This window comes from Dunckerocampus dactyliophorus, chromosome 11, assembly GCF_027744805.1.
Source record: "Dunckerocampus dactyliophorus isolate RoL2022-P2 chromosome 11, RoL_Ddac_1.1, whole genome shotgun sequence".
Classification (NCBI taxonomy): Eukaryota; Metazoa; Chordata; class Actinopteri; order Syngnathiformes; family Syngnathidae; genus Dunckerocampus; species Dunckerocampus dactyliophorus.
This window is the reverse complement of record NC_072829.1, coordinates 19529161-19554871: the sequence shown is the minus strand read 5'-3', so window position 1 is coordinate 19554871 and position 25711 is coordinate 19529161. Positions and strand designations below refer to the sequence as shown.

General features: G+C 40.0%; 1 protein-coding gene across 5 annotated transcripts; it reads right to left on the bottom strand.

Moving 5' to 3' along the window:
- Positions 1–4163: 4163 nt before the first annotated feature.
- On the bottom strand, positions 4164–25530 carry rps6kal (ribosomal protein S6 kinase a, like). 5 transcript variants are annotated; one of them, XM_054791838.1, is made up of 23 exons: positions 25348–25530; positions 25065–25243; positions 23018–23077; positions 22808–22924; positions 21936–22017; positions 21775–21855; positions 20156–20235; positions 19074–19180; positions 18743–18780; positions 17278–17420; positions 16832–16902; positions 16331–16419; positions 16098–16162; positions 15620–15722; positions 15351–15475; positions 13720–13842; positions 10048–10137; positions 9791–9949; positions 9563–9724; positions 8398–8474; positions 8164–8281; positions 6755–6895; positions 4164–5700 (listed from the first exon to the last, which is right to left on the bottom strand). In XM_054791838.1, the coding sequence occupies exons 2-23, from the start codon at positions 25089–25091 to the stop codon at positions 5575–5577; spliced, it is 2184 nt and encodes a 727-aa protein (XP_054647813.1). In that variant the 5' UTR covers positions 25092–25243; positions 25348–25530; the 3' UTR covers positions 4164–5574. The 5 variants fall into 5 exon arrangements, with proteins under 5 accessions (XP_054647813.1, XP_054647812.1, XP_054647814.1 ...); XM_054791837.1 differs by lacking the exon at positions 25348–25530 and having other exon boundaries at positions 25065–25341; XM_054791839.1 differs by lacking the exons at positions 6755–6895; positions 25348–25530 and having other exon boundaries at positions 25065–25341.
- Between the last annotated feature and the right edge of the window lie 181 nt (positions 25531–25711).

The following is a 25711-nucleotide window of genomic DNA, read 5'->3' as shown; positions in this document are numbered from 1 at the left end:
CCACAGGGGTGGTGTATCTTTAAAACAACAACTAACGAGCATTTTTAAACATCATTTTCATACTCAGTGACAAAATTTGCCAAGCTTGGCTACTTACATTTCAGTCGCATCGTGGGTGTAGACCAGTGATATCAAAGTGGCATCCTTTCCTTTTTCAGTGCGTGGCCCTCCCTGGAAAAAGTTTGGACACATCTGTTATAAATGAAAATTCAACACAGCTGCATCATTCAATCTGAACTTGTTTGTTTTGAGACTGACGTGCCTGCAAACTTTAATGTGACATTCAGTGGTCACACATTGCTGCAAAGTGGCAATTAAGGGGTCTTATTTCAGGACGTTCACAGTCAAGCAGTGTCTTTGCATTTAGTGGGGAGCTTTCCCATCCCACTTAGCCTACCAGCATGTCTAATGAACACACACACCCACACACACAAGTGAGGGTAGAAAGGCCCGTTTATAGCTTAGAGTGAGTAAATCACGGTGTGTGATATCTTCATTTGAGACAGAGGGCTGATCACTGCTTGTCCTGCTTGTTCCACATTAAGTCATTATCACACACGCTCGCTCCATTAATTCTCTTGCTTTTATTAGCAGCAAGAGTAGATGCGCGCACATACACAATGGACCTATGACAAGTATTGCCTCTACCTCATGTGACAGCTAATGGCTTCATTTGGAGCAGCGTGTTAATTGGCTGACTTTGGGGAGCTGCTGGTTAATGAGGATAAATAGATTCACACCTGAGTGGGGTGCTACCCAGCCACAGCGGCACTGTGGGAACTGTGGATGACGTGTACAAATGTGGACTACCATACTCATATCATGGAGTCTCTGTGACATACCCCTGTCCCTTTTTACTTCCTACCAGCCTGGACACGGTTGTGTTTCCTTGCCAGGCAGACTTATTAGCAGAGTGCTTGATTAGCACCAGGAGGCCAAAACAAAGAGCAGCATGTCATAGCAATTAGCCTCACTGTTTACCTCTCAGCTCCCAGGCTGTAAATGCATTATCCAGGAGAGAGGGACATGGGGGACACAGAGTCAACTCAGACAGTCACAAAGAGAGGACGACAGCTGGTCCATAGGCAACTCTGTGTGCGTGTGTGTGTGTGTGCATAATGATGGAAGCATTTCCCTTCCCTCTATACATCTGCTTTCATGGCCAAGTTCATGCCACACACAAGACTGGTCAGACAAAATGGTAGAGGAGCAAGCGAGTGGTCATATATTTACATAATATGCAGAATGCATAGTGTCACACTCTCATATGCTGGACAGTGTTTCCACCTAGTGGTGCCTTCAACTCTGTGCACCTCTTTAAGGAAGAACTATGTTGGTAATAGGAAGCAGAGGGTTCCTGTACTTGAGAGGCCGCACACTCAGGTAAATGTTTCTGTTTTGTGGAAATCATCATATGAGCAATCATATGACGTAGTCAAGAATGGGCATTAGCATTTCAAGTGTGCTTAGACACTGGTGGAAATGGCTCCCATTCCTGGGCGACCACAGTGTGCCATTGATGAATGCACCATTTTAGGCAAGAAAACCCAGGAGGACTTCAACAGATTAATCATGGCTTACGAAACGTGGCTCCATCACGATGATCCACACATTCAAACCCAGACAAAACAATGGATGCAATATCACCCACCACCTCCAAAAAAAACATGTGTCCAAACCTTGATGGGCCAGGCAATGCTCATAGTCTTTTGGGACAACCCACAGATATTCACAGGTGCAGACTGCACTGCTGCATACAGCAAAGTAAGCGTGTCCCTATTGGTGGTACCAAATTTCATTCCTCTTAAGTATGGAAAGTGGGCCAGGGGAAATATTTCCTGTTTGTCTTACTTAACAAATATACTACTTCTTGCAGTATTGCAAATGTCTTCCTCGTTTTTGTTGAACATATTTTCCAGTGACTGGCAGTAGGTTGAGAGGAGAGGAGCCAGATGAAGTGGCTCAGGCATCTTGGGGAGGTTTTCAGGTTAAGTCAGACGTTTAGCAGGCCTCAGAAAAGACCCAGGACACGTTGGAGAGACTGTCTCACAACTAGCCTGGGAATGCCTCGTGATCCTCTGGGAGGAGAAGGCCAAAGTAGCGGGGGAGAGGGAAGTCTGGGCTTCTCTGCTTAGGCTACTGCTCCTGCGACCCGACCTTGGATAATTGGAAGAAGATGGATTGATGGCAGTAGGTTGGGGAGTTCTGTCTACAGGTAATTCTTCACCCAACTTTGACACTTTGAGTCTTCGATACATTGGCCAAGTCCAGGAGCGCTTGAATATCCTGTAATTCTGGACATTCAAGATGGGTGCCAATTTTCCCAGCACTTCTGCGACCCTGTTGAATTGATAGAATAGAATTGATTACTATTTCAAACAGTTACTGTGTGAAATGTGGTGCGTTATTTTGCACTGACGAACTAACGATAACTAACTAATGATTGTTATCCGCTCGTCCATAGAGCTGTAATGTCCTCAAATGAGTCGAGTGTTGAATGGCTCTTTCAAGGGAACGATGAGAACCAATTTGCAGATACAAGAATATCAGATTCGGTATAAGAATGAGCCGTTTTTATATTCACCTGGGAATTGGTTCTCATAGGTCTCTTAAGAGTCCTTCAAGAGACTTAACTTGTTCGCGACTGTCACGTCTCTTAGCAACAATGGCGAGGATGGAAGTACAGTCACTACTTCTATGGAATCAATGTAAAAGACAAGAACGCACATGTGAAGAGTGCATTATGTCCCACAGCAACGCGTTTGTTCGCGTCTGTTGTGGAAACTAGTTAATTGTGTTTTTTCACTTTTCCCCTCTGTGCTCAGCCGTATACGTGTGTGTGGTTGGGCCGTGGGGGTATCGCGGAGGCCACTGTTTCCAACATTTCCATAAGAAAAGTAGCTATTAGCTGTCCTAGAAGTCGCTAGATTACGCCATTGTCTCATTTGCATATTATTTGCATATGCTGTTGTAAAATGCTGTCGGAAAAAAGCATAACCTGGTGCATTAAAAACACCTTTATTACGTTTAGAAGTACAAATGAACTTGATTCTGGGTTTGTTCATTTAAAATTGTCCATCATTTCATCAAAATAAAATATCTATAATATTTAATCTTGGGCCAGCGCCTCTCAAAGGTCTCCGATCACACATTGGCTATTGAAAACTCTTTTAAAATGAGCACAATTGAACAGCCAATAACAGATTATGCTGTGTTCATTCTATGGTTCACATTGAAGACTCACGAGACTCAGTGTTGTTCATGAGTAGCACACTCTTCTGGTGAATATATGGAAAAGCAATTAATTTGCACTTTGGATGCGTGGAGCTCCACATCATGGCTTGTGAGTGAATTTGGGCAGGGCGGACCTGTCAACAGCACCCGCCGCTGCACATTGAGAATACAAAATGCAGAACAATACGTGCTTTCACCACATTAGAAAACCGTCCGACGACGGCAGCAAAAGTCGCTAGATTTGAGAAATTGTGTGGTTAAAGGGGCTTGGAATGTTGCCAGATCTAGCGACAAAATCGCCGAGTTGGCAACACTGGCAGAGGAAGCGTTATCGGGGGCATCATTTTTTTACTTTGTTGCGTTGCATTTTATATGTATGAAATATGCTTTATAAATAAAAGCTTGATTTGGTCAGTTGTAACTGTAATCTCATGAAACATATCTCAGCGGCACTTCAAAGCTAAATCCCAATTATTTGGGCACATTTGAAGGTTTTTCAAAAAAGTAACGGAATAATTACTTCCCATAGTAACTAATGCCATTATCAATTCAATTACTTTTTTGGGAAAGTAACAAGCTAGTATAACTAGAGTAATTTGCCGAACACTGGTCCTCATACCCGTCAACCTTCCTGTTTTCCCTGGGAAACGCCTGCATTTTCCCCTTCTTCCCCGTCGCTCTTTAAATAGTTATACATGTTCTGTATTATAGGTTAATAAAAATAAATTCTCTCTGATTTTGCCTTTTCCCTTAATTTACCCCAAAATGTCCCTTCTTTTCAAACGCAAACGTCACAAATGTATGCTGGTCCTGTCTCACACTATGTCAAGTGTGTTGTATCCCGCTGAAAGGCACTTTTATCATTTTTGACTTCCTGTTTTCAGTTTGTTGTTATTCATGTGTGGTGAAGTAGGTGAGGTCACTGTGAATCCATGTCAATAATGATCTTTAATGTCAATATATACAGAACTTGAAAGAAAAATATAATCTTAAAAATCAAATGAAATAAATACAATATTATACAATTTCCACAATGTCTTTTGAAAGAGATATCTATGGAAATATTTTTTGATTCAGCCACTCTGGTTTGAAGGGGTGTATCTCCTTCCCCCCAGAGAGATCCCTACAGCTCCCACACATGCTCTTCATCGTCCATATTTTCACTGTATATACTATAATATATAATATATACACTCATTTGCAAATGTATTAGGTACACACAGATCAAACAAAAAGGAATAAATATTATATTCTCTATGAGGATTATTGTTTTTATGATCAGTTTACTTTTGTTTTAGTTGAGAAGGTCAAAGGTTTAGTGCTGACATTTTGTCCATTCTATTCGTAAGAATTGTAGTTCTAAATTAAGCATTAAAAGTAAATCACAACCTCTAATAAAGGCCTCCTGAAGGGAGACTTCAGTCCACTGTGCTAGTTTAATCCAGGCATACCTAATAAATGAGCAAGTAATATGCATATGTGCAATCTAGAACTTCTGTTTTCATCACCACATTGTTTCACATTCATTACAGATGTTACTTTTTGTCCACCTGCAGCCTTTTTTTTTTTTTTTTTTTTTTTTAGCTCTTTAGATACACTGTTAGCATCACAAACATAAATTAAAGGTTAAAGAAATACAGCATCTGTCCACACATGCATTTATGTAGCCAAAAGTGCTGGAAGATGATTTCGATCCTTAAGATTTATCTCAGTCTCGAGAAGAATCATTTTGTTTGGTTTGGACTTTTTGAGCAATGAAACAGTCTGTGGCTGTCCTTCAGTAATCATCATCTTGCCAGCACTCTCGCATGTAAACCTTTACTTTCATATTTTGGAGAAAAGAAGAGAGCAAACACAATCAGGGAAGGAGAAAGAACTGAGGCGGGGAGGATGACGGAACATAGATGAAGAGCAGTGGGAGGCAGGGGCGTGGGCACAGTTTACCGAAGCAGCTCTGTATCAGCCAATCACAGTGAAGGAGAACATCAGCTGGTGCGTTTCTTCCCAAGGAAGAAACAATGAAAGGCGAGGAGGGTAAGTGCATATGAAAGCTGTGGAAATAAATACAAGTCTGTCTCCCCAGCAGTAACAGATACAGGTTTCTAGTCTTGCTTTTGAGCAGATGTCATCGCTTTTCAGCCTCATCAAGTGGGCATGTGCATGGAGGTGTGCACGAGGGTGTGTGCATCAATTAAATACATTAAAAAGGGAGACAGTAACTTTGACTGGCCAGGACTTCTGTCTGTGTATGAGAGTGAGGTCAACATGGTAGAACATGCTCCCTGTGTGTGTGTGTGTGTGTGTGTGTGTGTGTGTGTGTGTGTGTGTGTGTGTGTGTGTCTACATGTCCGTGGAGGTGAGTTTCTTCATGCTGCGTCTCTGGGCTAAACTTGAAGCAGCCACAGGTTCCAGCACGGGCTGGCTTGTCTTCTGGCTCAGTGCTGAATAAGTGGCAGCCATGGCTCCCTATAGAGAACGAAATATATCAGACAGTAGTTTCAACTTTTATACTGTGAACATTTTACGTCACAACTGAAAGAACAACTGGTACACGTAATAGCTTAACTAACAGTTTACTGCAGATGCACTCTGACACCATTAATACACATCTTGACAAAGTAAAACAAAAATATATTTTTTCCAAAAATAGGCTCATTCATCATAACTTGGTAATAACTTATAAATATGTGATGATACAGGTAACATGTACAGCGGATATGTACTGTTAAACCTTGAGAATGTAGTTGTGGTGACCATGAAGGAGTAAGATGTCAACACGCATGGAGGATGTACGAAATGTGACCTACGCTTTAGAAAGTGCATACTTTTTTTTTTACATATTGGTGTATTTATACTTCACTGATAATGTTCTTTCGTCAAGCGTTGAGATTTTGCACTTTGTTCGGCGGTCGTTGACTGCACCACAGCTGTGTTTGACAATTGATCCGGCCTCAAGACATGCGGTGAGGTGAACACAAGTTAATATATGATCGGAAATCCTGTAATTCCAAAAGGCAAGCAATGTGGATTATGTAAATACGGTTTGGAGGAACGCCTTCTCTTGCCTGATGACCAAGCTAAAAGCTACATCGTGTCTCTGATTTCATCTGTCCATTGATCATCTTACATCATCATTGATTCATGGTGAGTACGTATACATTTTATACTTTGTGTTTAAGTGTGTGAGCCATATATAAAAGGCTTAAATCTGGACATGGCAATTGAGGAGAGAAGGGGAGGCTTCTCGATCGGAATCAAAGCTAATCATTCAAACAGTCACTTTTATTGTAAATGTTAATCTAAAATCGGAGAACAATGTCAATGTTTGGAGTGTTGAGGGTTTGGATGGGAAGGGAGCTGGCCGTGTGTCAGAAATAGACACTTTGATGGGGGTATCAATTACTCGCGTTTTTTCGCTATTCGCTGGTGTTCCTGGAACATAACCCCTGCAAAAAGTGTGGATTTACTGTTTATATGAATGGTAAAGAATTGACAAGTAGTGAGAAGGATGTCCCCTCACCTTGACGAGGTGTGGTGCATCATGGCGTGTGAGCTGGAAGTGTGGCAGTGTATCTCTGCAGGTAATCCAGGAATGTTTTAGAACCTGCTCTGCCGTGTATCGCTGGTGAGGGTCGACATGGAGCATATGGGACAGAAGGTCCTACAAAATGCAAGCACATCAAGTTGCCAATATAAGAGCTGAGAGGATGAATATGTTTCCACTCAACAAGCTTTCACTCTTATTTTGAGTCATTCTGTTTATTTCTATTGTGCAAGGGGGTGACTGTCACTTATAGGAATCGCATTAATGACACGTCTACGTGCATGAATGAGTGACTGTGTGAACTGGTTATCATTAAGAACTGGAGCGACTGCATCACGGTCATTCTGTGTCAGTACGTTGTTAACCTAATGTGTTATTAGAATGGGAACCAATGATATTAAAGGAAAACTGCACTTTTTTTTTTTTTACATTTATTTTGCCCATCATCCACAATCCTTATGTGAGATATGAACACATACAGTATGTCTCTCTTTTCTGTGTGTTTTAAAGTTATAAAAACAGATAAAGAGAGAGCTCATTACTGCACGCTTATAAAAAAACAACAACAAAATTTACATATAATGTGCAGTGCATATTAACTAAGCTCCAGCAACATTATTATTATTATTATTAACATTGTTATGCCAATCGAACTATTGTTATGCCAATCAAACTATGTTACTGGCGTATTGATACCTTGCCACTCCACACCGGCTAGCGACTAGCTTCACCGCACACGCGCTCGCAGTGAGTCAGCACCGTGCTCTCAATGCCTCAGACCTCTACCAATAAGGTATGGCTACATATTGGAGCTGCCCCCACTGATGCTGTGTTTTTATTTTTGAGTTTGTAAACGTTAACTTTAGGTGTAGGTGTTCGTTTCTGCGTTGTTATGTGAAATCAAAGCGCCCAGGAAGGACGTTCCGGTAATGTTTAAAAGGACCAAAATACGTCAAAAATAGTATTAGTATTACATGTTATCATGAATGCTCTTGTTACTACATGGTCACAGCATATACAAAAAACTATAAATAATTGTTGGAGGTTTTTGGAGGAGTTTTAATAGTGGTCTTTGTAGGCGGCATACAGTAGGTGTGTCCCATTACGTGCAGTAATGAGCTGTTTCTTTTTTATGTCTTTAAAACACACAGAAAAGAGAAAGACATGTGTGTTCATGTCTCACATAAGGATTGTGGATGATGGGAAAATTCCCGAAAAAGTGTGGTTTTCCGTTAATGTCACACACAATAAAGATTGTGCATTCCTTTCAATGGTGACTTTAAGTTATCTTAAACATCCACACAGACTCCATATTTTAACATTTTAATTTCAGTAAGTGACACATTTACAAACGTAACTGTCAGTTATCTTTCAGATCATTTTACCTTTGAGGTGTCTGATACAGTATCCCAGTTACCGCCTGTGAGAGAAAACTTTCCAGAGCCTATTCGAAGTAGAATCTCCTCTGGTGTATCGTTTGGACCATTTGCAAACGGTGTATACCTGTCATAGGGAAGATAAACAGTTAACATGCTAAAAGTTACATTTGGTGGTATAGCTGTAATGTTAACAGAACTTGGAAGAGTAGTGTTGGTTAACAATTCCTGTTTTTCTCTTACCCGGCCAACATTGTATATAATAGAACTCCAAGACTCCATATATCACAGGCTGCATCATAACCTTGCCGCATTAGTACCTGAATATAAACATATAAAAAATAAATTTTATTGTTTTGACGCATTATGATGACATCTAGTACTCTACACTGGTCACTAGGTATCAGTAATGTTAATGTAATGTTCAATGAGACACACAAGCACCAGACTTTTTTGCCGGAAAAACAGGCTTTTATTACAGGTTTGAATGATCTCACAACAGGTAAAATAATCCATAACTACTGTTGTGGCCATAACCCACACCAAGCTAAAAGTCAACTACGAACCCCCAACGTCACTTCTTGTCCACCCCACACTCAGCTACCCTAGCACTAGTACAAAATTACACCAACACACATGAGCACGAGTCTTATTTATGCCTTACTGAAATGGTTCAATCTCACTTATTATGTCTACTATATTGGGCAATACGAGCGTACAGGTGACTATAGGGTGTTATTTCATATCTAGACGACTCTACTAATGTTAAAAAAATTATTTTGTAGGTCGTAAACAGGTTTTCTATGCTCTAACTACAAAACTATTTAGTTTCTAAATAGTAAATCCTACTTTGCGGAAATTTACTCATCAATCATCAAATTTAGTCATTACTGGGGGCAGCAAGGCTCAGGTGGAGTGGTCGTCTCCCAACCTGAAAGTTGCAGGTTCCGATCCTCCATCCTCCCTTGATCATGTTGAAGTGTCCTTGGGCAAGATACTGAACCCCCAGTTGCTCCTGATGCTGCTTCATCAGTAGGTAAATGTGCTTGCAGTGTCGAAGCATCTACACCCTGAGTCTGATTCAATCTTACACAATCATTCATTTGTGGTAAATTTTATAATTTAAAATGTGTTTAATAAGTGTGTGAGACACATTAAAGAGAGAAGGGGAGGTTTTTGGAACTGAATCTAATCTAATAATTACGACAGTCACTCTTATTGCAAATAGTGATCTGAAATCGAAGAAGAATGTCAACATCAAGCTGACAGAGGAGTTTTGAGGGGGAGCGTGAGCGAGCCGTGTGTCATAAGTAGACTAGCCCTAGTGACCACATCATACCCTATGACCTATCCAATTAGACTACATCCTGGAGTCCCTAAGTGGTATTTGTTGCCATTTCTCTCTCACCTCTGGTGCCACAAAATTTGCGGTGTAACATGGCGTAAGGAGCAGACCGTTGCCCCCTCGAAGCTGCTTTGCAAAACCAAAGTCGCAGATCCTGATTGAGTCCGGATTCCCAGAGTCATCCATATAAAGGATGTTGCTAGGCTTTAGGTCTCTGTGTACCACCTAGACAGGAAGAGCAGTAAACATTGGAGTATGTCTGCTTGCGCATTTCAACGTGTGTTTTCTCACCCCTTGACAGTGGAGGTAGTCAACGGTCTTGGTGATGGTGTACAGCACAGCACTGGCCTCTCGCTCGGAGAAAAACTTCTGCCTCAGGATCTTGTCCAACAGTTCTCCCCCCTTCATCAGTTCCGTCACCAGGTAAATATACCTGCCCTCATCATACACCTGACCCATTTACACGACAACTATGTGTCAGCATGTTTGACAAGCACTTCAAAACACAGTGTGATCAAATGTCCATGAACAAATGGTACCATACTGACATCTTTCAGAGTGATGATGTTGGGATGCTGCCCGTATCTCATCAGGATTTCAATCTCCTCAGATGGATCCCTCTTACTTTTGTCTATAATCTGTGACACAGGAAAACAGGCAGACATGTTTGCACCCTATCACATTTTTAAGTTGATCCATTGAGCTGCTATGAATAGCTGTACTGCCCTCTGCTGGATAGCTAGCTCCACTCAACAGCTTCATCACAATCGCTCAGGAGCGTGGCATAAACCAAGACTGTGACCATTCTTGAGAATAAGGCACATAAAGGTTTTTTTTCTGTCTTTGCATAGACACTGCCATAAAAAAACACAAAATCTCTGCAATAACAGAAGACAAAATAGGAGAAGGACAAATGTTTACCCCACATACATAGATGCAATTGTTATGCAATATATCATTGCGTCATTGGTTGCTAGGTAACCTCATAACCTTTTGAGCAAGAAGAAAGACTGGCAAGTCATTTATATACTGTATATAATAAACTTTTGTTTTTGCAAGGCTATCAGTAAGGTATCCGTAAACCTCACGGATGCAGGACACTGAATTCTTGGTAGGGTGTTGAGCAAAGCATGGCCATCAGTTTCTAAACTGATTCTAAATTCTGACTACAGTAATCACTCGTTTATCGTGTTTAATTGGTTCCAGACCCGACGGTAATAAGTGTATACGCCAAGTATGATTCCTTCTTCATAAATGGGATATTTTCATAGTTATGTCAAAGAAAACCAGTTAAATATTCTAAATAAAGCTTTTAACATTATTAGAGCCCTCCAGACATGAAATAACACCCATATAGTCACCTTTACATTCTTATTACCCAATATGGTACAAATAATCAGAGAAAATATGCAAGACATAAATAAGACTAATGCTCGTGTGTGTTGCAGTAAATGTCTTCCGGACGTGTGGGCAGGAAGTGACGTCGTGGGTTCAGAGTTGAGTTTTAGCTGGATTACAGCCACAACAGTAACACGTCTTGTTATTATTATTCAGTTCTTGTTATTATTGTGCATGTTGTGAGATCATTTAAACCTTCAATAAAAGTTCTGGTGATCAAGTCTGATGCTTGTCTCACTAAACAATTACTGACACATAGTGACCAATGCAGAACACTACAGTCACAATTTCAGTGCGTCTTCTGAATACCTTGTACACTCCTGATAAAAATCTTAAAACCAGTTGAAAAACTGCAAGAATTTACATTTTGCACTGTTGGATTACTGGCATGACAAGGAGATACCACCTGAGAGATTTTCCACATGGTACAGCGGAGGGGTTCCATCATGATCTGGGGTGCTTTTTCCTTCAATGGAACAATGGAGCATCAGGTTGTGCAGGGGCGTCAAACAGCAGCTGGCTATGTGCAGATGTTGCAGGGGGCATCCCTCATGACTGAAGGTCCTTGTCTGTGTAGTAATGACTGTCTTTTTCAAAACAACAACGCTGCAGTTCACAACGCCCACCTGGCAAAGGTCTTCTTCCAGAGGAATAAGATCACTCATTTGAACTATCCTGCGTGTTCCCCTGATCTAAATCCAACTGAGAACATTTGGGGATGGATAGTAACGGACGTTTACAACAGTTTTAGCTATTGTTTTAAACTTTTGATCAACTGATTAACAGCCTATTTCACTTGAATGCTTATTTGCAAGAAATTACTCACTCAAAAATTATTTTTGTCTCACTCCCATTTCTTCTTTTTGCATTTTGAATCTCTAATTAAAACCTCCTTAAGATCCAACAGTGCAAAATGTAAATTCTTGAAATTTTTCAACTGGTCTTAAAATTTTGATCGGGAGTGTAGTCGTATTTTAGTTCATTTAGCCATTTTTATGCTTGGTAATTTAGGCAAAAAATACACAAAATTTGCTTCAATATGCATATTTTTGACAAATACTAGGCTGTAGTCAACCACAAAATGGCATGATTTGTTAATTAATATATGTTTAAAAAACCGTGATATGAGTGAAGTTGCAAAATTCAAACCGCGATATGGCGAGGGACGACTGCTTAGTGTAGCAGGTCAGACTAGATGATCACATCTAGCATACGTTTTATGACATTGGTGATGAACTTAATAAATATATAAGCACATCACAGAAATGAAAGTCACAGATGGAGTCTGAAATCGGGTAAACACTGCGTTAGCTGCCAATCTGTCACTAGCTAGCAGTCAAGAGTTTTAGCACTGCAATGAAATACAGTCATGGAAAATATTATTACACCACCCTTATTTCTTCAGTTTATTGATCCATTTTAATGCCTGGTACCACTAAAGGCACATTTATTTGAACAAATATAATGATGATGACAAATATAGCTCATAAGATTTTTATTTAAGAGCTGATATCTAGCAGCTTCCATGGTTTTCTTGATAATAACCAAAATCACTTAAGTCATTACATGAATAGCTGTAGCAGTGTACTGCCAAAAAAAATGTAACTCCTATGAGCTATTTTTGTTGTCATTGCTATATTTGTCCAAACAAAGGCACTTTTAGATGTATCAGGTATTAAAATGAACAAGAAACTGAAGAAACAAGGGTGGTCTGACAATTATTTCCATGACTGCACATGAAACAGGTGACAGCTCAAACAGTGGTATTAATCAGAATGTCAAACATGCAAACGTCCGCAGCAATGGATGGCAATGAACCTTCCTGCTATATTAGGCGCACAAAACCCAAGACAGAAAATGAAATATATACATGTTAAGATTTAATTGTTTTATCAAAGTGGATTGCTTTAGACCAGGGGTTGGGAACCTATGGCACACGAGCCATATATGGCTCTTTTGATGTCTGCATCTGGCTCTCACACGTTTGTCAACACTATACATTTTTTAAATTTTCTTTTTTTTTTGTTTGCTGACATTTTAAAGTAAAACATTACAGAAATCCCAGTGTTAAAAGAATGTTAAAAATATAAAACATTATAATGCATTTCAATCTGTCCATCCATTTTCTATCGCAATGCGGATGCCAACTGTCCTTTCAATATTTTCCGGGTCACACGCCAAAACACTATTATAATTGGACAATGTGGTAGCCTACCGGGTCATTGAGAGGACAAGAAGTACATAAATGTCCCGCCTAGCTAATTCTGTAGCTAGCGCAAAAACTTGCTTTATGTGGCGAATGAACTTATCATAACTTATGAACCACACACTGCAGCATGTCGGTATTGCTGGATTGACCATGTCTGGCTTACGTATGCATGTGAATAGTCCTTTTCACATAGAAAAAACATCAAGACTCACCTACGATCACGTTTAACGGATTTAATCCTCCGTGCCTGCATGAAGCTTAACCTACCTCGCCACGTGTTAACCAGACTACAAAGCCATCAGCAAAACCATGCAGCACCAGAAGTCACATTAATGGTAAGAAGTATTTAATTTATTTATTAGCTTCAGTATAACAACATTATTAAAAAGAATAAGTTCAGAGATTTACAACATTCTAAAATTGTTGGTCTTGCCTAAAAATACACGCATTTTAGTTGTATTCAGTGTTAAAAATATATTATATGCCTCTCACGGAAATACATTTTTAAAATGTGGCTTTCATAGCTCTCTTAGCCAAAAAGGTTCCCGACCCCTGCTTTAGTCCAAGAATGATTTTTAGTGGTACGGTAGTTTAAACAACAATGGCTGGTTACCTTAACAGCATAGTCCATGGCAGAGACTCTGTGTACACAGCGTTTACAAATTGAGTAAGAGCCGACTCCTATGTCCTCCTGAAGCTCGTATAAATCAGAAAACTTGGCAGACCCACCATGCATCTGTAAGGGGGGAAAAAAACAAATAAAAAAACATGAGCCATGACTCTCCTTGATGTGTGGTGTGAATATACTAAGCTAAACTTTTTTTCATAGTTTGGCTACTCCTGTGACTTATGGACAGGTGCGACTTATACTTCAAAATATATATAATTTAACAAGTTCTGCTTTTACGTTCCCCACGACCCTAATTAGGATAAACGGCATCGAAAATGGATGGCTGCTTTTAAGTTCAAGTGAGGTGGTGGTTTAGTTTTTGGCAACACCTAGTGGCCACATTAATTTATTGCATTGAGCTTGTGACACTGTTAGGCACACAAATTGAATCATACAGAGCATACTGGATGCTTTTTGTGACAAAATGCTTTCTAATACTCTTCTGCGTTTGATTTTCAGTCTGTTTCAATTCATTTGTGAATATAAAAAGGAAGGTTTGGTGTTAAAATATGGCTGTTTTATACATTTCTCCACACCAAGTTTTTATTGTATTCATATACATGTTAGGTGCTGCACTAGGACACTCCTAAAAAAAATCTCACTGTGATTATAGCTCAATCATCAATACCGGTAAATGCGACTTATAGTCCTGTGCGACTTGTGTTTTTTTCCTCTTCATAGCGCAGTTTTTGACTGATGCGACTTATGCTCCAGAGTCTGGAAAATACAATACGTAAAACATTAAATTTCACTTGCACATGTCTATATCATATGGCTTGTGAGATTTGTATTTTGAAGTTTAGTTTCCATGGATTCAATGTTTGTGATTTTGATTGTCTCTGTGTTTTTATGTACACACATTATTGATGTTTGGGTGAAAGTCTGGGTACAACTTGGACTGGTCGCCAGTCAATCACAGGACACATATAGATAAACAACAATTCATATTTCCAATCAACCAGTTTCCAATCAACCTTACATGCATGGTTGTGGAAAAAAAAATAAAGCACACAGAGAAAAAGGAAAATACACACAGAAAGATCAGAGCAGTGATTCAAATTCAAAGGACAAACTGGCTGCAATTCAGACATGCTAATGACATGCCCAACCATTTAAAAAAAATATATATAATTTTAATATTTTACAAAAAAAGAGACCATTTCTTCTTGAGCAGTTAAACATGTAATTTTACAGCAAATTCTTTAGCTCTTTGAAGGGGTGGTGGCTCTATTATCAGTGTGTAGCCCACAACCACAGTGCTACATCAAAATCAGTGTGTGTCAGGTTAAGAGATAAGATGATGCTGAGAGGCTCAAATTCACTTTTATCTGAACACTGGAAAGCAGACTCAAAAAGACGTAATGATCTCTCCAATGTATAAAACACAGATAGCATTTTTTTTTTTTTTTACATAATTGCTATCCTGTAAATACTGCAGATAGGGATGATAAAGTATCACCAGTGTATATTATAATTAAGTGAAACATTCATGGTGGTCTTAAACTTTGGACTCTTTCATGCAGATGTGAGGTGGGGTTGAGCATGCACACAAGGACAAGATTGAGTAGTTTCACCTGAACTATTGGGAGTATACTGAGGAGCGGGGAACTCTTGTTTTCATCCATCGGCGTTGGAGCAACAAAACTGAAGCCTTTGAAAAGCTGGTGGGCGTTCGCACTGGGAGGGATACCTGGGGAGTCTGAACACACAAAGATTCTGCATAACACAGGACTACGAATATACAAGCACCTGCTAAATTATGTAGTGACAGGTATAAATACTCAGCAGGAATGTTTTCAAGATAACCAGCTTGCACTGAACAGGAGTGTAAGTGTCTATTTACCTTTCGGCGTTTTTGCAGTGAACTCTGGGTCGAAGCAGAACGTGTCATCTGGTTTACCTGCTGCAGGCTTGAATGGGGGTTGTAGCTCTCTCCTGTACAGTTTCTAAGGATGGGCACATTTTACTTTTTTAGATTTTAGGGATCAAACCCTGCCACAGGCTGTTTGGAATGTGTGAACATATGTGAAAGAAAGAACAAGACCCCTCCTCACTGAACCCCCTCCCATTCCTCTACAATAGTGTCCAGCCAATAGAGGCCTGCTGGCTGTTGAACACTCACGCAGTGCTATTAGTGCACACGCAGCCAGAACTGGCCATCTGCCCAGACAACTACATACAAACAGTGTTGGCACAGACAAAACTGACAGGCAAGCTGAACGTTTGTGAGGTGTGAATCTTCAACAGAAGCTACAGAGATACATGTGTGTATGTGTGGGCCCATGAAAAATGAGGAATTATGTGCGTGTGTGTGTGCCTACATTCCAGTCGATGGTGGAGAAGAAAGCGTGCCGTTTGATCTCTTCCACACCGTCGGGTCCGGCCCCTTAAGACAAAGATCACACAATTTCAGTAAATCTGGCAGAATGAAATTGTACCTCTTTAAAAAGGATCAACACTCTCACACGTTGTTCTCTCGGTTGTATTCAGTATCTTATTGAATTGACTGCCAAAGAGTTAACAGGATCACGGTTTGAACTGCAACTTTACTTACCTAGTCTGTTCGTGGGGTTACGTTTAAACAGCATCCTCAGCAGACTCTGGGCTTCCAAACTAAGGAACTGCGGCATTCCTAACTTTGCTCTAGATAGAAAAAAAAGGGGAATAAGTTATTTCCTCTCAGCTTGCTTTTTACACTACTTTACACACTTGTATACTCTTGCAACAACATTTACTCTTCTTCTGCTTTTGAAATGACAACTTGATCAAAACATGTCCTCCGTGCTTGCCGAAGTGCATTTGCAATATCATTAGTGTTTAGGCTTTACTTCCATGAGCAGTAAGGAGTCAGGTGTTCTCTCCATCATCAACCTGTTAAGTTTGGGTGTGTGTGTTTGGAAAAGGAAGAAATTGTGGCCTGACTCTGACATTCAAGAGCAACAAAAACACCACTAAACAAGAACTAAAATTGTAGTGTAAATACTGCTTATAAGTCACTTATATTATCTTATCTCATCTGAGTTCTAATAAGGTACTGTATTCCTGTGCAACTCACTTGAGAATCATGTTCATGGTCTCATTGCGGTCTTTCCCTTGGAATGGTAACGTCCCGGTTAGCATCTCAAACTGCACACATTTGAGGAAGCAAAAGCAATATAATTAAGAATCCACTTATCCACTTATCTTTTGTAGAACAAAAATATGTCCTGAGCCAGTTTTTATTAGGTGACTGGTTATCAGGGTAAAAGTCATGCAGTTTTTTTTTTTTTTTTTTTTTTTTAATTTGACTGATTTTCAAGCAATCATGCATTTTCTTGGCAAAACGTTTTTTTTTTAATTTATATTTGTTATAATAAATTAACATATGCTGTGTTCATCATTGATTTAGTATGTATGATGGCAATACATGGTGTTGTTTTGGGCCCCGAGAAGGAACCATCTTTCAAATTCTGAAGCATTTCAGAAGCCCTGATCGAGGGTCAAGATGCTGAGCTGCCATACCATCAGTACTCCCAGAGACCACCAGTCGGCACTCTGTGTGTGTCCTCTCCTGTTGACCACCTCAGGGGCCATATACTCCACCGTACCACAGAAAGAATAAGCCTTCTTATCAGCATCCACCGACTCTTTGCTCAGGCCAAAGTCTGTACACAATGACATCCGATTAGGTCACATTTGGACAAACAAAAATGTGACAGGCACATCCAGAAGCTGCAGGACAGATAAAAGCATACACATAAGTGTGGGTTGTGTCTGTTTCCTTTCATGAGCTTTTTCATTTAGGAAATCCAAAGAATTATATAACATTTAAAAACAATATGTTACCCAAATTTAAATTTAATGTGTCTTCAAGTAATCCCCACAAATTATTACTCTCAACTAATTTCAGATTATAGTACTTTGTATATGACATCTGACTACTTTATTGGAATAATATAGAATGCCTTTTATTGTCACTATCCACATTAACTAAGAGATTAAAAGCAGCTCCTTCTTCAGTGCAGATACAGTATGTATGTAAAATATTTACAACACTGAATAAAATGAGTGAAAGATAAAAACAAAATTATATGATAATGTTATAAATGTAAGTGTAAATACAGTTGGTCCTCGAGTTATGACGTTCCGAGTTTCGGCATTTCGTGGCTACGTACGTGCTCCCATAAGTGAATTAAAAACTTTATGGACTCGCTTGAGAACTAGTTTCCGCACGCACAGCGGATGAATATGTGTTGCACGCTGCAGGGATGCAGCTTGTACTTGTTGAAATGTAAATTGCCCATTCATTGGACTGACAACTCTCACATGCGCCTCCATTTTCACGTCTCCTCTCCACCACTCATCGCTCCTCACCTTGCCCTCCTAACTACAATGGGAGCCTATCAGCTTATGCTAAACAAACCCAAACACAATGAAAGCCAATCGATGTTTACTTCAGGGTGTGACTGACCATTGCTTTCCAACCCCAACAACTCAAGCACAAGAAGCCCTGCACATAAAAATGGATTTTATAAAAAAAGGCAACTCGCATACATACTCGCATAAGAGGAAAATTAGTGATTAAAAATTAGATTAACAGAATTTCTATTTTTTTTAAGGATGCATTAAATATGACAGTATTTAATTAATCACAAATAATGCTTTAATTTGACAACCTTCGTGAAAAATACGATGCAGTGGTCTCATGGTTGTTTTACTTGTTCTGCCTCTTCAACTTCTTCCTCCCAATAGTCCAGAGTTAAGGCAAAGAGTTGTTTTTTTTAAATTACTGTTTCATTTAATTATTGTATTTAATCGTTTTATTACTGCATTCTATATATCCTTCATGTGTTCTGTGTACAGTGTGACGAAAACTGGGCTTACATCACAGTGTAGGAATGGAACTCATACATAACCCGAACACCACCTGTATAGCAGTATTACAAGAACAGGATCTAATATTACACTATAAATTGTATAAACATACCTGTTAACTTTACATGTCCAGCTTCATCAAGTAAGATACTAAAAAAAAAAAAGAGCAAAATGTCCATGATGGACAGCTTTTATTACAATCTTGTTACAAAGTTTTTGGTATTTAGACAAGAGTAATCATTTTGTCTTTAAAAGACAAGAGGCAGAGGCAAAAAAGCGGTTCAAGCTTCAAGTCTTTGCACTATATAAACTTCTCTTTGTGTTGTTTCATACACAGTAAAGTTATGAAGCAACAAAGAGCATGTTAGTTTGCGTGACTTTCTGGTTTAAGGGGATATGGATTTGAGTATGCAAGTTCAAAAGGTGAAGGCAAGGTCTCATACTTCTCTGGCTTGAGATCTCTGTAAACTATGCCCAAGTTGTGCAGATGGTCAAGGGCCAGGGCCAGCTCTGCAAGGTAGAATTTCACATCTTCCTCTGTAAACATAACCTGTACAGAACTGGACAGATTTACTCTCTGAACTCAGAAGAGGACAATTCAGTAGCAGGCTAAGACATCAGTAACTATAAACAGAAAGGGAGGAGAAAAAAAAAGCAGTATTGTCACAGTATGATCATTTCAAGGTAACGCAATTCTGTATGCTATTGATTTCACATTGCCAGCAGCTATTGCTTTGTTTCTAAGACATGCTTTCAACAAAAGATCTGTCAAGACAACTGTTGCATATTACTTCTGTTCCCATAGTGAAACATCTTTGAAAAGAACAGATGAGGGCCACAAACAGACAAGCAATTAATACTGTAAAAACTGAAACAACTTGTGTTTCCATGAGGAATTCCCGTCATAATATGATTAAATGTGAACATAAATAGAAGAGACATAACTTGGAAGTGTCTATGCCGACAAGAAATAATTCAAATACTGCTGAATATTAAATGTACACCTGTTCCACATGTGATCTTAACAACTCCTCTGGGTTTAAAAAACATTCACATTTCACTCACAGAACAAACACACAATCTGCAATTTGCTTTTCAGACAAATAAAAACGGATTGGAGGGCTATTAATACATCCATCCATTTCCGATGCTGCTTATCCTCAGTAGGGTCGCGGGTGTACTGGAGCCTATCCCAGCTGACTTTGGGCGAGAGGCAGGGTACACCCTGGACTGGTGGCCAGCCAATCGCAGGGCACATATACACAAACAACAATTCACACTCATATTCATACTTATGACAATTTAGAGTCGCCTATTAACCTAACATGCATGTTTTTGGAATGTGGGAGGAAACCACAGTACCCGGAGAAAACCCACGGACGCACTGGGAGAACATGTAAACTCCACACAGAGATGTCCAACGGAGATTTGAACCCAAATCTTCCAGATGCTAACCACTCGGCCACCGTGCGGCGGTACATCTCATTAATACAATGACATGTAAAACAACAGGACATAATCTTACCTCTTTGGATAAGCGAGTGAATACATCCCCTCCCCTGAGAAAGTCCAGTATTAAATACAGTTTCCCTTCCGTCTGAAAGGCTGCAGAGACAAGAAAACAGTGATTTTTTTATATTAACATTTGTTTTACAAGGTAAGTCAATCCTAACTGTTGTTTACAATGACATCCTATAGTAAAATAAAAAGCAGCCACATGTCAATAAACCCAAAGTAAAAGACAAGCTCATAGGAAATACTAATACAGAAATAACAATATTAATGTCAATAATGTCATGTACAATGGTAAAAACACTCAATTAAGTTGCCCCAGTGTGGAGCGTATTTGCACTGCCACTCAAGTACTATATTGTCTCAGGACCTGCTCTCCTTTATTTACTTCTCGACACAAGTCTTTTGGCCACAGCAAGAGACAAATTTTACTTGAGAGGAGAGTGATGGCAGCAAGAAAACAAACTGCTGCAGCAAAGTGGAGGCCATGAATTGTAACAAAGCAGCATCCAGAGACGGCGTGAATAGGGTAAATTCATGTTATCCTGTGTTTTGGCAAACTGTTCTGAACAGTTTGCCAGAAACATTTGCATCACAAAGTTTTACTAGAGATACCTTTAATGAGGTTCGACTGTGAGAATACATAACATTGGTGTTCAGTGTTTCCCATAAATTTGTTTTCTTGTGGCGGTAAGCATCACAACTCTGTTCCGAATTTCATGCATGTACAGCAATCCCCCATTTATCCCGGGTAATTGGTTCTAGGGTGTGATAAGTGCATATTCGTGAAGTAGGATTCCTTATTTATAAATGGAATATTTTTGTAGTTAAGAGCATAAAAACCCTGTTTAGAACCTTGTAAACATTATTTTTAACATTAATAGAGCCTTCTAGGCATGAAATGATACCCCTATAGTCACTTTTACACTCTAAATACCCACAATGGTTGACATAAGAGAAAATAAGACATTTCACACATAAATAAGCCTTGTGCTTGTGTGTGTCACTGTAAATGTGTTCTGGTGCTTGCGGAGTTGAGTGGGGGGCGCACAGGGAGGGAAATCAGGGGTTCCGAGTTGAGTTTTAGCTTGGCATGAGTTACAGTCGCGGCAGTAGCCCGTGTAAGGGATTATTGTGCCTGTTATGAGATAATTCAAACCTGCAATAAAAGCCTGCTGTTCCGGCTATTAAGTCTGGTGCTTTTGTGTCTCAAACATTACAGTCACATTACTGACACCTAGTGACCAGTGTATAGTATTACACATCACAACGTCTTTGAATGAGTTTTCGGAATGCCTTAGGTTTGTATTTTTATATTTATTTTATCCCCCGCAACCCTAGTGAGTATAAGAGGCATAGAAGACTGATGGATAGATATTTATGTTATGCTTGAAATGCTTAATTTAGGCCAAAAATATGCTATTGGAATATGTTATTAAATATGCATTGTTTTCCTAATAGGCCGTATTCAAACACAAAACCGGACGATTTGTTAGTATATTTTTGAAGGGCCGAGGGATGACTGTACTCAGTAATCAAATACAAGCGGTCAGGAAAGGTGAATTATTCGTTGCAGTACGGCCTGCAGTGTTTATTCATTCAGTATTGCCACATGATTGTCCATTCTCTTACCGTAGTGCAATTTCACTATGAAGGGATGATTGACCTCCACTAAGATGTCTCTCTCCATCTTAGTACGAACTCTGTCCCTGACTGGTAAACAGCACAGGAGAAATGATGGTTTAATCAACACTAACAATTCGTGCTGTGGGATTTGTGAAAAGCAATCTTACCTTTCAGTGATGCCTTTTTTAGAACTTTCATTGCATATAACTGACTGGCATCTGGACCAACAATTTTCCTTACTAGAAATACCTGGGAGAGCAAAAGTAATTAAAGGGATAGTTTGGATTTTTTTTACATGAAGTTATATGACATCCTCATCAGCAGTGTAGTCCATCAATGGTGACTTTTCCCCCACTTGGTCCTGTGAGCCCAATTCTGGTTGGATTTCGGTGATGAAAAACTTAGTTCTGTTTAGTTGCTAGGGCTACTGTATGTAAGCAAAGAGTTTGGCTTCTCAAAACAATATGCGTTCAAAAGAGTAATACATTTTCTTGAAAAAAAAAAAGCCTCTTCTAAAAAAAAATCCGACCTCACAAATCGCACAGCTTCATTTTCTTTGACGTCATTCTAATGCGTGCTGTCCATTGTTGTGTATGTGATGAAGACGGCTGCGACGCTCACATCTTCATTCACTGTGGAACACATCCGTAAACAAGATGGCTGCGACGCTCACACACACAACAATGGACAGCCAAGCATTAATACGACGTCAGAGAAAGTAAAGCCGAGCAATTTGTGAGGTCTGGTTTTTTCGAGGAGGCATTTTTGTCAAGCAAATGTAGTACTCTTTCGAACGCATACTGTCTGGAGAAGCCAAAGTCTTTACTTATGTATCCCCAGCAACTAACCGGAACTAGGTTTCTCATCACCAAAATCCGACCAGAACTGGGCTCACGAGACCAAGTGAGGGGCAAGTCACTGTTGATGGACTATACTGCTGATGGGGATGTCCTACAACGTCATGTCAAGAAATCCGAACTATCCCTTTAAGGAAGGTGAGCACAGAGAAAGGCACATTTACTTTGCTGTGCGTTCTTACTTTGCCAAAAGAGCCCTGACCCAAGACTTTCAAGAGCTCAAACTGCGACGGGTCTGCCTTCTCGCAGCCCTCTTTGACATGGTGAGTGATAGGAATCTCTTTATATGCCCCGTCATCCTAGACACACACACACACACACACACACACACAAATGAGCCAAATACACAGATATACTATGGTACATGCACCATGACCTGAGTCATTACTTACACAGTGTGTATAACACTCTCCCTCCTCCATGGGCTCATCCATGGTCTGATGTCCATTGACCTGCAGCCACAACAACAAATGATTTGTTAAAAAATTACATCATAACAGTCCGCGAAAAAGCAAAAACTCAAGAAACGTGTGTGCATGCAAGCTTTCAACTGAACAGAACTGCAGCTTCTGCACGCCCACGTGAATGATGAACAAATCAACAGATGAAAATGATGAGTCACAATGCAATAACAGAGCACTTTCACCAGCATGTAGTTCCATTTGTTGACAAACAGTATGGACTCCATGCTCTAAATCTTATGCAGTAGCGTCACTCCCATGTTATTAGCAGTCTGACTTAATCCCCAACCACAGCGGACACAACATGTCGGACAGGGTATCATGATGATCTTGGATAACTTGATTCATGGTAGTAGATCACCTTGATGAAGATGGGTTTATTAATGACCCCTTTGTTAGTCTCAGCAAAGCAATATTAATAGCAAAAAGGGCAGTCAAATGCATAAAAATATATGTATGTGAATGTAAATCTGATTAACAACACACAGGTCCGCAAATTTCGATTAAGAGGTGCGGCTTACTGCTGTATGATGTATTCAGTCTAGTGTGTTTGTGTGTGTTGAATTCCATCAAGCCTCTGAAGAGAGGGGATGAGTCATAGCACTACGCAAGCCCACTCAGTGGGTGGAGCCTCTGACATACACTCACTCACATCCACAGAACAGAGGCCAACAAATCACTGTCCAATATGGTTGAACTGCACGAAACGAACAGCATCAACCTTTATAATCTACAAGACGTAAAGTCCAAAGCAAGATCTTACATGCCATCTTCTTGGCACATTGGGATGTCTATCATGTAATGTTCTGGCTATTAACACATGCATCTTCACGCCCACCTTTGCTATGGCTCATCACAGCTTGGAACAAGAGTGCTGCCTACATTTACAGCACGGCGGGCCTTTTTTCTGTCATTCTACAAACATGCAACGGATCATTTCACCAACGCGTAATGCCCTTTTTAACAAGGCATTGTTTATCTGTCTTGCACTGTCAAAAACTGATGCAAAGTGGATTAAAAGGGTAGTCCAGTTTAAGTGGCTAATCTAAATGTTTACTTCAGTGCTTCAGTTATCAGTCGGCTGTCAAGGTGCCCCATTCAGTGGACATTAGAGCACAGTGTTTTGGTAGTAAGATATGCAAAACTATTCCCCACGTCAAAAGGCTGTTACAGTATATATTTCCATCTACAAACTATGTAAAGACGTCCTTGGCTTTACAACAGCAAACTGCTGCAGATACAACATGACTGAGATGTTTTGTCTGGTTACTTGTAATATGAAAAGACAGATCAGCTTGAATGTACCCAAAGCAACTTCAAACTGGTGGAGAGTGCGCAAGATATGGTTTTAATGGCACTTTATTGTAATAATGTTACTATTTAACGCTGCTAGAGGATGGGTATTATACACAGGATGTTTAAAATGCAAAAGCATCACTCATTTCACTTGCAAAACCTGTACTATGTTGTAAATATATTGTAAATATATTGTAAAATATTGTAAAATATGTTTTGCTGCCCGGTAAATACATTTTAAAAAACTCTCTGCCAGTTGTGTTGCATGGAAACAACTAAGAATAAAAAGTTACCAGCTAGCGAGCTGTCACAGCAAAACTAACTACATGCTAATGCTACACTGCTAAGCTAGCACAGCAGTAAACTCCTCTTGAAAAGTATAAATGGCAACAAAAGCCATAAGGAAACTGTGCGTTAATGTATGAACAGTCTATAGTAGTTAAGGGACACTAGAAGGTTTCAGAAAACTGAATGTTCCATTTTTAAATAGGTATGCCCAGACAGTGCAATAAAAATAAACATCTAACCAGCTGTTAGCATTAGCTAGCGTGTTAGCATGCATCGCGATGCACCGCAGGTCGTGACGCGAGTTTAACGTAACCTTTCACCGGGACAAGCTACCTCCACTGAGCGACGCAAGCCAAAAAACAACCTTGAGCAAGCAAAAAAGGTACAAACCCACCTCACTACTAACGCTGTTTATCTCCATGTTGTGCCAGGATTCCTGTCTAAATCTAAGGCATCGTAGTCCACCTAGACCCCTGCTCCAAAGTGCATGTTTCCCCCACTGTGGAATCCCGGCTGCTCTGCTCCGTAGTCCGGTGGAAAGCTGCGTGGCTGTGGACCACTCTCCAGGTGGGACTGGGTGTCAGTGAGGGAGAATATGGTGTTAATAACAGGACCATGCGCTCTGCAACAGCACCGCTACACTGCCATAGATGCGAATATGGCGGCTACTGTGGTACCTGGTCAGTGAATGAGTTTGTTGACGTATTTATGACGCAACTCAGTTAAGGATTTCCCCCGTCCTCTACAAAGCGGCGGCGCTCGTCAGCAATAAGCACAGCACTCGGGAACAAGACGACTTCTTATTAATGATTGACGCATCATGAATGAACAGACCACATCAGCTTCCTGTTGCCATCAACCAGTCTCTGACTCCAAGAGTTAAAGCTGAACGTTGAAGCCCGTCCATATCTTGTTCTGCAGGAAATAAGAGGCTTAAAGCTCATCCATTTTCACTCCAGCTGTTTATCTCCCACCAACAGTCAAGGGATGGTATCTTTTTGTTTATGCACTAACACACAATGGCTACATATATTCCATTTA

Bases quoted from the DNA above. Each gene is read 5' to 3' on its own strand.
- rps6kal (XM_054791838.1), bottom strand. From the start codon at position 25,091: ATGGAGATAAACAGCGTTAGTAGTGAG. The intron at 20,236-21,774 runs GTAAGAGAATGG...TTGTCTCTGCAG, and splicing joins CATAGTGAAATTGCACTACG to CCTTTCAGACGGAAGGGAAA. The intron at 18,781-19,073 runs GTATGAGACCTT...TTTTTTTTTTAG, and splicing joins AGAGATCTCAAGCCAGAGAA to TATCTTACTTGATGAAGCTG.